The sequence below is a fragment of the Delphinus delphis genome, chromosome 4 (assembly GCF_949987515.2).
Source record: "Delphinus delphis chromosome 4, mDelDel1.2, whole genome shotgun sequence".
Classification (NCBI taxonomy): domain Eukaryota; kingdom Metazoa; phylum Chordata; class Mammalia; order Artiodactyla; family Delphinidae; genus Delphinus; species Delphinus delphis.
In genome coordinates this window covers 11,255,335-11,270,333 of record NC_082686.1, presented here as the reverse complement: position 1 = coordinate 11,270,333, position 14,999 = coordinate 11,255,335, and the positions used below count along the sequence as shown (strand labels likewise).

General features: G+C 38.8%; 1 protein-coding gene across 3 annotated transcripts in view; it reads left to right on the top strand.

Moving 5' to 3' along the window:
* ITSN1 (intersectin 1) overlaps positions 1-14,999 on the top strand; it is a 230,084-nt gene that overhangs the window by 134,246 nt on the left and 80,839 nt on the right. For all 3 annotated transcript variants that reach the window (XM_060010352.1, XM_060010350.1, XM_060010351.1), the window contains exons 17-19: positions 7,775-7,902; positions 10,858-11,084; positions 12,918-13,039. In XM_060010352.1, coding sequence (XP_059866335.1) covers positions 7,775-7,902; positions 10,858-11,084; positions 12,918-13,039 — 477 coding nt within the window. The remainder of the gene's footprint in view (positions 1-7,774; positions 7,903-10,857; positions 11,085-12,917; positions 13,040-14,999) is intronic.

The following is a 14,999-nucleotide window of genomic DNA, read 5'->3' as shown; positions in this document are numbered from 1 at the left end:
ATTTTTTTCCCTGTAATTCATTTCTAATCTCATAGCGTTGTGGTCAGAAAAGATGCTTGATATGATTTCAGTTTTCTTAAATTTACTGAGGCTTGATTTGTGACCCAAGATGTTATCTATCCTGGAGAAAGTTCTGTGTGCACTTGAGAAGAAAGTGTAATCTGCTGTTTTTGGATGGAATGTCCTATAAATATCAATGAAATCTATCTGGTCTATTGTGTCATTTAAAGCTTGTGTTTCCTTATTAATTTTCTGTTTGGATGATCTGTCTACTGGTGAAAGTGGGGTTTTGAAGTCCCCCACTATTATTGTGTTACTTTCAATTTCCTCTTTTATAGCTGTTAGCAGTTGCCTTATGTATTGTGGTGCCCCTAGGTTGGGTGCATATATATTTATAATTGTTATATCTTCTTCTTGGATTGATCCCTTGATCATTATGTAGTGTCCTTCCTTGTCTCTTATAACATTCTTTATTTTAAAGTCTGTTTTATCTGATATGAGTATTGCTACTCCTGCTTTCTTTTGATTTCCATTTGCATGGAATATCTTTTTACATCCCTTCCCTCTCAGTCGTATGTGTCCCTAGGTCTGAAGTGGGTCTCTTATAGACAGCATATATGTGGGTTTTATTTTTGTATCCATTCAGCGAGCCTGTGTCTTTTGGTTGGAGCATTAAACCATTAACATTTAAGGTAATTATCGATATGTATGTTCCTAGTACCATTTTCTTAATTGTGTTGGGTTTGTTTTTGTAGGTCCTTTTCTTCTCTTGTGTTTCCCACTAGAGAAGTTCCTTTAGCGTTTGTTGTAGAGCTGGTTTGGTGGGCTGAATTCTCTTAGCTTTTGCTTATCTGTGAAGCTTTTGATTTCTCCTTTGAATCTGAATGAGATCCTTGCCAGGTAGAGTAATCTTTGTTGTAGGTTCTTCCCTTTCATCACTTTAAATATATTGTGCCACTCCCTTCTGGCTTGTAGAGTTTGTGCTGAGAAATCAGCTGTTAACCTTATGGGAGTTCCCTTGTATGTTTTTTGCAGTTTTTCCCTTGTTGCATTTAATAATTTTTCTTTATCTTTAAGTTTTGTCAATTTGATTACTATGTGTCTCAGCGTGTTTCTCCTTTGGTTTATCCTGCCTGGGACTGTCTGCGCTTCCTGGGCTTGAGTGGCTATTTCCTTTTCCAAGGTAGGGAAGTTTTCAACTATAATTTCTTCATATATTTTCTGGGATCCTTTCTCTCTCTCTTCTCCTTCTGGGACCACTGTAATGTGAATGTTGGTGCGTTTAATGTTGTCGCAGAGGTCTCCTAGGCTGTCTTCATTTCTTTTCATTCTTTTTTCTTTATTCTGTTCCGCGGCAGTGTATTCCACCATTCTGTCTTCCAGGTCACTTATCCGTTCTTCTGCCTCAGTTATCTGCTATTGATTCCTTCTAGTGTATTTTTCATTTCAGTTTTTGTATTGTTCATCTCTGTTTGTTTGTTCTTTAATTCTTCTAGGTCTTTGTTAAAGATTTCTTGCATCTTCTCAGTCGTCGCCTCCATTCTTTTTCTGAGGTCATGGATCATTTTCACTGTCATTATTCTGAATTCTTTTTCTGGAAGATTGCCTATCTCCACTTCATTTAGTTGTTTTTCTGTGGTTTTATCTTGTTCCTTCAACTGGTACATAGTCCTCTGCCTTTTCATTTTGTCTGTCTTTCTGTGAATGTGGCTTTCATTCCACAGGCTTCAGGACTGTAGTTCTTCTTGCTTCTGCTTTCTGCCCTCTGGTGGATGAGGCTATATAAGAGGCTTGTGCAAGGGACTGGTGGTGGGTAGAGCTGGGTGTTGTTCTGGTAGGCAGGGCTCAGTAAAACTTTAATCTGCTTTTCTGCTGATGGGTGGGGCTGAGTTCCCTTCCTGTTGGTTGTTTGGCCTGAGGCGACCCATCGCTGGAGCCTACAGGCTCTTTGGTGGGGCTAATGTCGGACTCCGGGAGGGCTCATGCCAAGGAGTACTTCCCAGAACTTCTGCTGCCAGTGTCCTTGTCCCCGGGGTGAGCCACAGCCACCCCCAGCCTCTGCAGGAGACCCTCTAACACTAGGAGGTAGGTCTGGTTCAGTCTCCTATGGGGTCACTGCTCCTTCCTCCTTGGTCCTGATGTGCACACTACTTTGTGTGTGCCCTCCAAGAGTGGAGTCTCTTTTTCCCCTAGTCCTGTTGAAGTCCTGCAATCAAATCCCGCTAGCCTTCAAAGTCTGATTCTCTAGGAATTCCTCCTCCCATTGCCAGACCCCCAGGTTGGGAAGCCTGACGTGGGGCTCAGAACCTTCACTCCAGTGGGTGGACTTTTGTGGTATAAGTGTTCTCCAGTTTGTGAGTCACCCACTCAGCAGTCATTGGATTTGATTTTATTGTGATTGCTCCCCTCCTACCATCTCATTGCAGCTTCTCCGTTGTCTTTGGATGTGAGGTATCTTTTTTGGTGAGTTTCAGTGTCTTCCTGTTGATGATTGTTCAGCAGTTAGTTGCGATTCCCGTGCTCTGGCAAGAGGGAGTGCGCGCACGTCCTTCTACTCTGTCATCTTGAACCCCAGTGGGTACTTCTTTATACTTTATGTAACATCACTTCACATAATACATTTATTTTTGAGTGTTTCTAAGACCAAATGAAGGAGAAACACTCACAGTTTTTTAATTAAGTGATTCTGTGCCACTTGCATAGCAATAGAACAACTGTCTTTAGTAAACTTGAAAGTGAGCCATATTTCTCAGGGCAAAAAATGGGATCTTCTTGAGTATTCAATTTGTGAAGCATATTGCTTTTGAAATACTTTGGCTGTATGCCACAGATGTTTTATGGTGCAAATATCTTAATTCTTTAGGGGAAATAAGTGACTTTTCCCCCTTGGTTGAAGGAAGAAATTTAAAAACAAGCTGATTTTCATTAATCTTAACTAATATAAGACAGAGTCTTTATTTGCCAATAATTTTCTTATTGTGGTTTATAATCTGTGTTTGATCCAACACCCCTTTGAGAGTCAAATAAAAGCTATGTGCCTTCTCAGCAAGAAAAATGCCAGTATACTCCAGTTTGCATGTAATTTCATAGTGTTCACAGAGCCAAAGTTTTTTCATAGATCCTGGATAAGAAACTCTGCTTTATCTTAGAATTCTGTAGATATTATTGGTGGACAAAATCTTATTTTAATTTATATATACTATGCATTTTATAGGAGTTTTATTTTTCCTATATATTTATTTGTAGCTAAAACTTATTGAATGCATGCTTATTTCTTATTTATTAAGAAAGTCACCATACTTTATTAGGAGTTAATATTAAGCTATTGTTCAGTATATCTAGTGTAAAACATATACCCTTGAGTAGAACTCAGAAGAAAGGTCAACAAAGTTGTACACTCAATACCATATTGCTAGATAAATATACAGCCAATAAATAAATATGTGATTGTAGAGTTACTTACTTTAGAAAAAAGTAAGTTAATTTGAGGAAGAGCTACAAGTGAGATACTTAGTTTTGAATGGCAGTAATTTCTTATTTGTTCTGCTTATCTTAGTTATAATAGAGAAATAACCGTGACAAGATTTAACAGAATTTGCAGGGTCACTTACATCAGGCTGATCACCGGGAGAGTTGATACGATTTGTGTGGGGAAGTTTTTCTTAGCTACTTCTCCCAATAGTTCTCTTATTTCCTAAGTAAATAAAAAAATTAATAAAACACCAGATTTATTTGTCACCTGGAAAATGTTTTCCCTGAAAGAATTAAAAGGCAACTTGTAAATAACTATACTTATACTTGAATTTCTTAAACGGTATTGAAAAGGAATGAAGGAACAGGGCAGCCCTCAGCTCCCATGTGAAAGGACCCGTTGCTCCTTGTCATGCACAGAAAAGCAAGTTGTTAGCTAGTTTTTAGTTTATATTCCTTCATTCTATAGATTGCCATCTCAGAAGTTCAGCTTTAAAAAAAAAAAAAGTAATCAACTGAGGAATCATACATTTCCTGCTTATTTTAGTTCATGCCATCTTAAACTCCCAAGTCCAAGGAAAGAGAGGAAAACCCAGAATGCCTTACTATTCATAGCATCTTGATTTTCTTACACTTGATTGTGTATCTCAGCAGTATTTGACTTGGATGAAGGAAATGACAGAAAAACTTTGCAGTCTTCAAATCTGGATCAGAAGATGTCAGAGCCTTCTGTTACCTCATTTGACATCTGTTATTTTATGGCTCCTGCAAGCTCCATTTCCTTGGAGGTACTTGAAACTGCAGCTTATTTAGACAGTTTCGAAGACAGGTTCAGCTTATCCTCCAATTCTCTTATACTAAAAAATAAGTGTGCTTTAAATTTTTAAAAATATCTTCCTTCATGTATTTGAAACATTTAAAAATTGTTTTCAAACTCTCATTAGCGTGATTTTTTTCCTATAGATGCTTTAAGTTTATTTCTTATTGCTTTTCATTTTATAGTCCCTCATAATATGTTGCTAGCTTTATTTCCATCTGTCTTGACTTTGTATCTGGTAATTATTGATCTATAAATTAATATCCAATTACTAGAGCCCAATATAGAAAGGAAATATGCAGTATAATTCTTTGTTAAAATGAAAAATCTTCATTTGTGCCCCGGTCTACCTGATGCATTGGTACATCATGGCCAGCGTCCATTCTAACTGGCCAGCTCTTGTGCAGTAAGTATGTGTTGTTAAGTGTCTTGAATATCACTATGCCTAAAATACATTTTTCCTGGATGAAGTAAGAATTTTTCTGTTTTAATATACAATCAGATTCCTCCTCTGTCATTTCTTTTTTTAAAAAAAATATTTATTTATGGCTGCGCTGGGTCTTCGTTGCTGCACACGGGCTTTCTCTAGTTGTGGCGAGCGGGGGCTACTCTTTGTTGTGGTGTGCAGGCTTCTCATTGCAGTGGCTTCTCTTGTTGCGGAGCACAGGCTCTAGGTGTGCGGGCTCAGTAGTTGTGGCGCACAGGCTTAGTTGCTCCACGGCATATGGGATCTTCCTGGACCAGGGCTTGAACCCGTGTCTCCTGCATTGACAGGTGGATTCTTAACCACTGCGCCACCAGGCAAGTCCCCTCCTCTGTCATTTCTTACTCTTTTGTGTTTAATTTCAGCTTAGAATTATTTTGCTTACTGGTTATACCTTTTTAGTTTATGTAATAAGAATAAAATCCTAAATAAAAGAGACACAGATAAATAGAGAATAAATTTTTATGGTGATGAACAATGTCTAACAATTTAACAGATCTTAAAACTAAAAACTAAAGATTGTCTACTCTGATTTAGCTTGTGGTGCATATCAGGGACCTGAGATTAAAATCCTGGTATCTTTGTTCCCAGTTCAGTACCTTTCAATTATAGTCTGTTGCCATAAATTATTTTTCTGAACCTATTTGAGAACTTTGTGCAGTTGAAGATGAAATTTGAAAATAGGAAAAAAAGTAAATTTTCATCACTTCTTACCCTTCTTTTTAAAGGGTCTCAGCCATTGGGTCAGTGACAGAGTGGGCCATCCCTGTCTATGCAGAGGCAGACTTTTGACTTCCTCTCTTAGGACATATAGAGTTTCGATTAATAGCATTCCATTGCAGTTTTCCTTTTCACGTAGATATTAACTTGAACCAAGAGTGCGAATAACTCTAACAGAAATTGACCCTTATTTTCCATTTGTCTCTGAAATATCAAATCCCAGATATTAACCAGATTTTTTATTCATGTTTTTAGAGATTACTATTTGTGCTTGATTCCAAATTACTATGAAAAGCAATGCTGCTGAACTTTTAGCACATTAAAGTTTTACATCCCATGGTATAGCAGTGAGAAAGATGATGAAAAATGGAATTCTTTTTTTGTGATGTTGATTTTTGTCTCTTAGAACTGTAAACAGACCAAGGCGTCATCATGATGTTCCAGTTTCCATTCTTGGCCTTCCATGGCCCCTCTATAGCTAAACTCCTGTCTCAAGTACGCGTCATAATTTGGAAGTCACATGCCCATGGCTGCAGCCACAGGGAATAGTCCTTCAGTTTGTGCCTTACAAAATTGTGTCTTCCTGCTGCATCCTGTCTGGTTATTCCCAGGCTCATCTGCTGGGTTCTCTACTGAAGCCCCTTCCTTCTTTCCTTCCTTCCCCCTCTTCAAGTACCTCCTTCTCTCCAGTCCTTCCTCCTTGCCCAGTACCTGCTCCCCCTAACCTCCTGATCTCCAGTTAAACTTTTTCTCATATCGCATTGATCCCTTTTAGGACCTCTCAATGTCACTTATGGTATACAGAATGCTTGTTACATACATTCTAACTTTATCTTAAGAACGGTCTAGCTAGTAGGAAAAGGTTAGCCTCACTTTAGGGCATTTCTCTAGGAATAAGTGCATTTTAACACTGATCTTCTTCAGACAATCTCTCTACCTTTGATGTCTGATCTGTGAATGAAATCTAAAGGTAGAAATAAGGCAGGAAGAAACCTACCCATCTGGACTTACCAGTGAGCAAATCAAGAGAAGACAGGGCAGGCCTTAGTTCTTTTTTTTTTTTTTTTTTTTTTGTGGTACGCAGGCCTCTCACTGTTGTGGCCTCTCCCGTTGTGGAGCGCAGGCTCCGGACACGCAGGCTCAGCGGTCATGGCTCACGGGCCCAGCCGCTCCACGGCATATGGGATCTTCCCGGAACGGGGCACGAACCCGTGTCCCCTGCGTCGGCAGACGGACTCTCAACCACTGCGCCATCAGGGAAGCCCAGGCCTTAGTTCTTAAATCTCACCATATAGACCCCTTGGCTGCTCCCCTAGTTAGCCAGACCAAGAAGTCAACTGGAACTTTAGTCTTGGTTCTACTGGACACTTTGACTTGTCTGATTTATTGTTAACACAAGTAAGAAGAGATTTGGTGACTGAATCTGTTAGTGACCATTTGATTCCTATGGAATCAGAGGGTTTTCCCCCACCAACAGGCATTTCTTTGTTCTTCATATTTTTGGATATTTAAACTTCTGACTTGAGTACTTTAAATATCATAAAATACACTTTATTTTCAGTAGCATGCTAAGGAAATTACTGTTATTCCTGTGTTAGTATCAAATGAGGAAATCGGATCCAAAGTGATAATCAAATTATAGCTTTTTACTTTCCATCTGACTGCTGGCTTAGTTTGGGGCAGCTGTCAGCTTCACACATGGTTTTAATAAGAAAAGATGCTTCGGAAGAGGTATGATTTGAAGAAAAATATACCCTGGGGGGAGACTCAAAGCTGTGGAGGAGAAGGATGTCGTTTTGTTTCAAAGCAGCATATCATAAGAAGGAGGTGAAGTTGTAATGGTTTAGTGGAGCAAGTGTATGAAGAAGTGTGTACATCTTCAAAGTCAGTGGAGGTTGGTGTTGATTATTATCAAAAGAATCTTAAGATTCCATTCATGATCATCACCGTGTCTCAAAATTGGTTGAGTTCCATTATTGTTGCTGAGCCCTGAGCAGTATAGTTTTTCTAATGCTCGTCCCTAGCAAGCTCCTTCTAAAGCACCTCATGGACCATGGTGCAGTGTGTTATGGCTCACTAAAATATGATCTCAGACAGCTTCTGGAGATCAGTCATGTCAAAATGTAGAGTAATTTTAGTTTTCCAAGTTAACGTTTTTCAAACCTGAAGCATTATCTCCTACATGTCTGGGCTTCCCCACTGTGAAATGTTGCATGCTGATAAACAGTGGAAATGTCTATCAGCGCATGTCATTACATGAACTGTTTCTTGATCATTTATAGGAACTAAGAGAAATACATAATAAGCAGCAGCTACAGAAACAGAAGTCCATAGAGGCTGAACGACTGAAACAGAAAGAACAAGAGCGAAAGATCATAGAATTAGAAAAACAAAAAGGAGAAGCCCAAAGGTGAGTCTTTTCAGTGGATTGTGGACCCTTCTGGAAGGAACTTTGAGTATTTACTATTCTTTGCCGGGCTTCTCCAACTTCTTACTGCACCAGAAAGAGCCTTCAGTCTTTAATGTGTGTGTGGGCACATGTATATATAAATCTTTGCATGTATAAGTACCCCCCAAAGTTTTTGGTTGGTGCCCAGAGCTCTCTCAGGCTACGACTATGTAGATAAATGTAATTATACAAGAAATTGGGACACTTGGTATGCTTGTTTGCATGCCAATGACCAAAATACGTTTCCAGTTCACAGCCTTTTAATAACAGTGGCCATCAGAGTCCTGGGTTTCAAATCAAAGTCCCTGAGCTCAGTGGCCACACAGGGTTTCTCCAGTGAGACAGAAAGTATACCACGCCATCTTCTTTCTTCTTTTTTTTCAACTGCAAATGAAACTCGAGTACAAAAGGAGAAAATTTGCTGTTGCTGCTGCTGCTTAGGACACAGACACATTTTTGTTTGAATATTTATGTCTGTAGACTTTTATTTGTAACCTTTCGTAGTAAATTGTAGAAATTTATTGTTTCCCTTTTGGTGTGTCTGATTTTGTTATCAGATATTTGCTTTTTAAACTACAAATTGATTTTAGACTCCCAAGAAACAAAAGTGACCAAATATCCCAATGATATTGTGTAAATTATAAAAATTGGTTATTGAAATTAGACTAAAAAGATGAAGAAACTCATACTTTAGGCAAGTCACTGTCTTTTACTGGCCTGAGTTCAGTTTAACTGCCAGGGTGCACTTTTTTTTTTTTTTTTAACATTTATTTATTTATTTATTTTAATTTCATTTTTGGCTGCATCAGGTCTTAGTTGTGGCATGTGGGATCTTCGTTGCGGTGCACGGGCTTTTCTCTAGTTGTGGCATGCGGGGTCCAGAGCGCATGGGCTCTTTAGTTTGCAGCATATGGGCTCTCTAGTTGAGGCAAGCGGGCTCAGTAGTTGTGGCACATGGGCTTAGTTGCCCCACGGCATGTGGTATCTTAGTTCCCCAACCAGGGATCAAACCCGAATCCCCTGCATTGGAAGATGGATTCTTTACCACTGGACCACCAGGGAAGTCCCCAGGGTGCACTTCTGCAGCACTTTTTATTATGGGTACATATTGTATTTTGCATTTGGTGTTTTGGTCTTTTTTATCATGCCAGTGGGTAGGTAGGGTTTCAAACCAATTTAGAGGACTATTTTATGGTTCTCTCGGTGGAAGGAGGTAGGTCTAGGATTATGTCCCAGGGATTAATTCCTTGGATATGTTGATTAACTCCATCATTTTCTTATCTTCGAAGTTTATTATTCACAATATACTGCACCAAAGTTTCACTTTCCTACAGAGTAGAAATACACATACAGTGTCATGATATAAAAGTTTAAATTTTCTGCTTACAATTGTATGATAAATAGCACCCAAAATTTAACTTCAGAAATTACGTGGTTATATGCTTTTATAAATGGTGGCCTTTATTGGTGGAATATGTTAAGCAAATTTTATTTGTTGTTATGAATAACAATTAACATTCCTACCCCTCCAAAAAATGTCTGTTATGCTTTCTTAAAAGATGTTTTGAAAATTGTAAGTGAAATGCTTGATTTAAATTGAAAAGAATTCTACTGCAGTAAAGCTTCACGTTTATACAGAGTAGAAATAAATATAATATTTTTTTAATGGAGAATAAAAGTTTTATTTGTTTACATCATGTTCCCTTAGCAGTTTCCTAGTTCCAGGAGATGACCTTTGTGCGTTAGCCATGTCACAGGCTAGCGATTTATGCTGTAGACTTTAGAACCAGGCTGCCTGAAGTGGTCCCCAAGCTGGTGTGGCTGTGTGACCTTGGACAAGTCATTCACTCCCTCTGCCTCATTTTCATCTGTAAAATTTGGATGATAATGATAGGACCTACCTACCTAATGTGAGGGTTAAAGTAGTTAACAAACGTGGAGGACTAGTTATTATTAACATGGTATCATTTATTATTGTACATTAGTTTCTTTCTTTCTTTATTTTGTTGTACCATGTCATAGTTGCAGTGCATGGGCTCCTTAGTTGCGGCAGGCGGGCTCCTTAGCTGTGGCAAGCAAAATCTTAGTTGCGGCATGCCTGTGGGATCTAGTTCCCTGACCAGGGGTCAAACCCAGGCCCCCTGCATTGGGAGCTCAGAGTCTTACCCACTGTGCCACCAGGGAAGTCCCACATTAGTTTCATTTAATGTGTGATCATTTAAAGTGTTTTCTGATTTTCTAAAATATTATGGAATGAGGGAAAAATCATCCCTGATCTTTTCCTATGGATTTCAGGTTGAGGCCATCATATTTTTCAAGGCCTATATTTAATTGCACTTTGTGTCAGCTAGTTTAAAAAACAAAGCAGTCGAATTCAGTAAGATACATAGAAACTGTTGCTTAGTAAGGGTTGGTTACTACCTGAAGGGTTCAAAATAACCTGTTGGTTCCCGCTTCAGTTCTGGGGAGCTACTTGTATGCGTGTACATACAGTGTGTCCCCTCAGTGATCTAATTGTTCATGGACTTCTTTAAGCAATATTTCATTTGCAGTGCTGGGTATACTTTCTCTTCATGGAAGTTATGTTCCTATGTTGTATGGCTTTTATTTTTCTTTGCAATTATATGCCAGTTTTAAAACCGAGAAGTATTTTTGTGATTTTTTCTAATCACTTTATAAGCTAGCTACATCAGGAATTTTCTTTCTGTGTTTTTCTACATCATGTGATTTCATCTCACTCAGAAAGGGAGCCCTGAGAGCCTCTGTTTCATTGATTCCGATCCCTCCATCTGAAGAACAATATCCCTTGGTGTTTAGCATCCCATTGACTAGATGGAGCTCTTTGTGCAAAGAGGCCACACAGCAGTGTTAACTTGGGAGTTGCTTCCCTGCTGTAATCAGGCATTTTGTTGACAGACGAGCTCAGGAAAGGGACCAGCAGTGGCTGGAGCACGTGCAACAAGAAGATGAGCATCAGCGGCCAAGAAAACCCCACGAGGAGGAAAAACTCAAAAGGGAAGAGAGTGTCAAAAAGAAGGAGAGTGAGGAAAAGGGCAAACAGGAAATGCAAGACAAGCTGAGTCGGCTTTTCCATCAACAAGAGCCAGCTAAGCCAGCTGTCCAAGCACCCTGGTCCACCGCAGGTATGAGAGGCCAAAATTATTCTAGCAAATAAGTCCTTTTCTACACCTGAAACTAACACAACATCGTAAATCAACTATACCCCAATATAAAATAAAAATTAAAAAAAAAAAATCCTGTTCTCCCAGATCCTCTTGGGAAATATTCATGTCTTATCAGGCTCTATCTTGGCTGTGTTCATAGCGATGAGAACGTCAGCGTCTTTTTTTGGATGGTGCAGCTGTTCATCTTCTAGCATCATCAGATGTCTGTTTAGTTCTCCCCACACCGTGCCAACCTTTGGCATCCAGAAGTCTTTTGCAGACGACAGTGGCATGAAGTTTCATTGCCAAGCCCCATTCATACACCTGTATTCCAAATGGAGGTCGTAACCCTTCCTGCTTCTCTGTTTTGTTATGTTCTCTGGGAACTTCAGGGCTGTCTCAAAAGCAGGAAGTGGCACTTCTTCCCCTTGCCTATAGTGACGTGACATTCACTGTCCTCAGTCTGCACTGCGTACAACTGTGTTCTTACCTTTTGAAACTTTTTTTTTTTTGCCCTTTGAACATAAGTTACATCTTTATAAATAACGATAAATGAAAGACTTTGAAATAGCTAGAAAACATTATCCCTTTTATCAGATGCAAACTAGAATGTATTTTTTAAATTCTTGTGTGGCTGTACGATATTGTAAAGCTTAGGAGATAATACTCAGCTGAGGAAAGTGATGGCCTTTTCCTTTGTTTGGCAAATGACAAATGTTTGTTTCCTGTTTGCACAGCGGGCAGGGATGGGAGTGAGGGTTCAGAGTTGGCCGACACCCTCCCTACCTCAAGATGCATGCAGTCCAGGGAGAAAGACTGGCAAGCCATCAGATCCACACAGGAGCCTGTGCCATACGAGGACAAAATATATGTTTTAATATTTTTTTTGATCTGAAAATTAGTTCACCATGACTTGATCTTAAGTTCCTTATGCGTCCTCTTGGTATAAAATGAGGATATTTTTTCTCCTTTGGTCAGTGGGAAATTATGCACATCATTCAGTTCAAGATGACACAAAGATAGTACTTTCACGGCTTTTCAGAGAAAATAGGTGTGTATCAAAATACTTGCAGCTCTTGGGTAAAAACAGTTCAGAGGGCTGTGAGTAGTTATTAATCAGGATCCAAAATATCCTCTGCTCACGTGCATTTTTAAAAATTTTACTTCATTGTAAAGCTACATTATTTTCATCTAGGTTCTGTCCTTGGTTCATTTTTTTCTCTAGGACGTGTAATTCACCAGGAATTACAATTGAATGATCAATAAGAACGGTTCTTGGTGAAATCAGCACTTATGTTTTACATGACCACATTGAGGGCCTAAAACATCAACCTTTCCATGTCTCTTAATATGGAAAGTTAAAGTTGTGCTTTTTTGCCCCCTCCCCTGTGAGTTGGCTGTTTCAAATTTGCATCACATTCGAACTGCTGCATCGTGCTAGACACCCTGCATGGGGGAAAGAGGTCTGGATGCTTTATAGGTGCGCACTGTCGACGCCTAAGCCAGGGAGCAGAGAACAGGGACTTCAGGCAGCCTCACTGCACTCAGCACTGGGATGACCTTGGTTTAACGTCCACTAATGACCTCTCTGATGGGTTCTAGTTGCTGACATCAGATTTGGCTCTCCTTTGGTTTCAGAACCAAACACATCCTCACTATGTGTTCCAGAAATTCCTTGAGGAGATGTAAATTGTTCAGATGTTAAGATAGGCAGCAGAGGAGATAGATGTCTGTAATTTGGCTTGTGTCATGCATTTGTGTTCCGTGTAACGTTTTATTTTTGTTCCCTTCTCCTTCTTTCCTCGTAAACAGAAAAAGGTCCACTTAGCATTTCTGCACAGGAGAATGTAAAGGTGGTGTATTACCGAGCACTCTATCCCTTTGAGTCCAGAAGTCACGATGAAATCACGATCCAGCCAGGAGATATAGTCATGGTAAGAAAGACTCCAGCGAAAGCGTGCTTTCTGTTCATGGTTAGCATCTGTCCTCTTTTTGTACTTTATTTGACAATTGTAAAATGGTTAGTGAGTGTGAAATCCAGTAAGCCAGCATTTGAGTTTTTGAAGTATAGCCTCACTCTTCTTCCTTTTCTATTAGAATGAAAGTTGGCACTTAAAAACGTATCCCAGCGTCACTTTAAAATAGGATTGTTAAAGAAAATGGGTTCTTAACATAGCGTTGCATAATTTTAAATGTGTAAAGCTCTGGTAATTTTAGAGTTTAGATTACTACTTAGATATTAAAAGTAGTCTTTCAGAAATAGTTTTAAATGCAAAATGCTTGATCATCATTTTCATAGTTGCCACTGATAATTTTTGTATCTTTGGGTCAAAGCATCTTTTTTTCCCTTTGTGTAAACTTTGAATTGTGTGAAGAGTAATGAATTAAATACAGTTAACCTGCTTTCCTACTCTATAAATAAACAGATGAAAGAGTTTAGAACTTTGCTTGTTACAGCTTGTTTAATTATAATAATAATAATCTTATGATTGTAACTAAAACTAGAGTAACCAGTTTAAGAAAGAATAAAGCAATGTGGTTGACCTAAATTATTTCCTAAAAGAAAATAGTAGTTCCTCAATCCAGTTATTAACGTAAGTCTTAGAAGTGGTTAAGCTTTGCATTACTGTTGGCTTTTTTTTTCTTTTTATTATGGAAATGTTCATAATATTTTTTAAGAACTATGAAAGTTAAGAATTGAGACAAACACACTTCCCATAGTAGGACCCATGTCTTTGAAGTATAAAAGGGTGTCATGCAGTCACTGTAATTACTCATGCATTCATCTTCCATTTATGCATCGTATCTGTATTTAGAGTATGTGATCTTTCGTGGGCCAAAATATATAGAAAGAACAGTGTGTTTGGTCCTCAAAGAACTCAATCCCTTCTCCCCTTATTTTCTGATAGCTTTTTCTCTAGTTCTTATGGGCTGGAAATAAGGGAGTCGTGCCCAATGCTCCAGAATTTTTCAAAGTCAACATCTCCCTAACAATAACGAAACCCTCTTCCAGTAATCTCTCTGCCTTCATCCAGCACAGAGTTTTGATTGCTTGGGCACCAGCCTCACTCATTCTTTACAGAAAGAACTGCTGGTTTCTCTCAAGTGTGGACGCACCACACTGCACGTGAATGGTGACCCGGGCCGAGTGTTTCGCAGCTTCTTCCCCATCTTCTTTTTCCTAATGGCCTGAGGCTGCTTTATTCCTCCTGCCTAGTCTTTGAAATATCTTGTGCCTTTTAAAGCAGATTAATTGGAAATTATCTAAATACCATGCAATAGCAGGAATCTAAACATTATGAAGGTACAATGCCATAGCAGAGAAGACCTCATTACAAAGTTGATTTTTATACTGCTTTAAAAAAAAAAAAAAGCCTAACATATTTGAAACTGGATTTTGTTGCAACACAAGGTGCAGAAAAGTAATGTTCTCTTCCTGAAATAAGGAAGTGTTACCAAATATTACGATAAGGAAATGTTACAGATGATCTATATTTTAATGAGTATATATTGCTATTTTTTTTGAAACATAGTCTTGTTACAATGGTACTGAGTCCTTTTCCTCAAACTGACTAGTTAACTACCAGCCCACTAGAAGAATAGAGTGTAGATATACCATGAGAATGAAACATTTCATTAAACATGTATTTTGCCTTGCTTTCAAACCTTTGCTTTCCTGGTGGAGGTTAAAGGGGAATGGGTGAGTGCCTTGTGACTGTCAGGAAGTCTGCATCTTATTAAATGTTTTGTTCTCTTAAATCAGTTTAATTCTGTGTAAGTACACATATCTTTGGGTGTTGTCGTGGCAGTAAAAAGGTGTTTTGAGTTTGTGTAGTAGGTTGTGCTTAAAATAGAAAATGAAGAAAAAGGTGTAAAAGTTTGTGTTACCAGGTT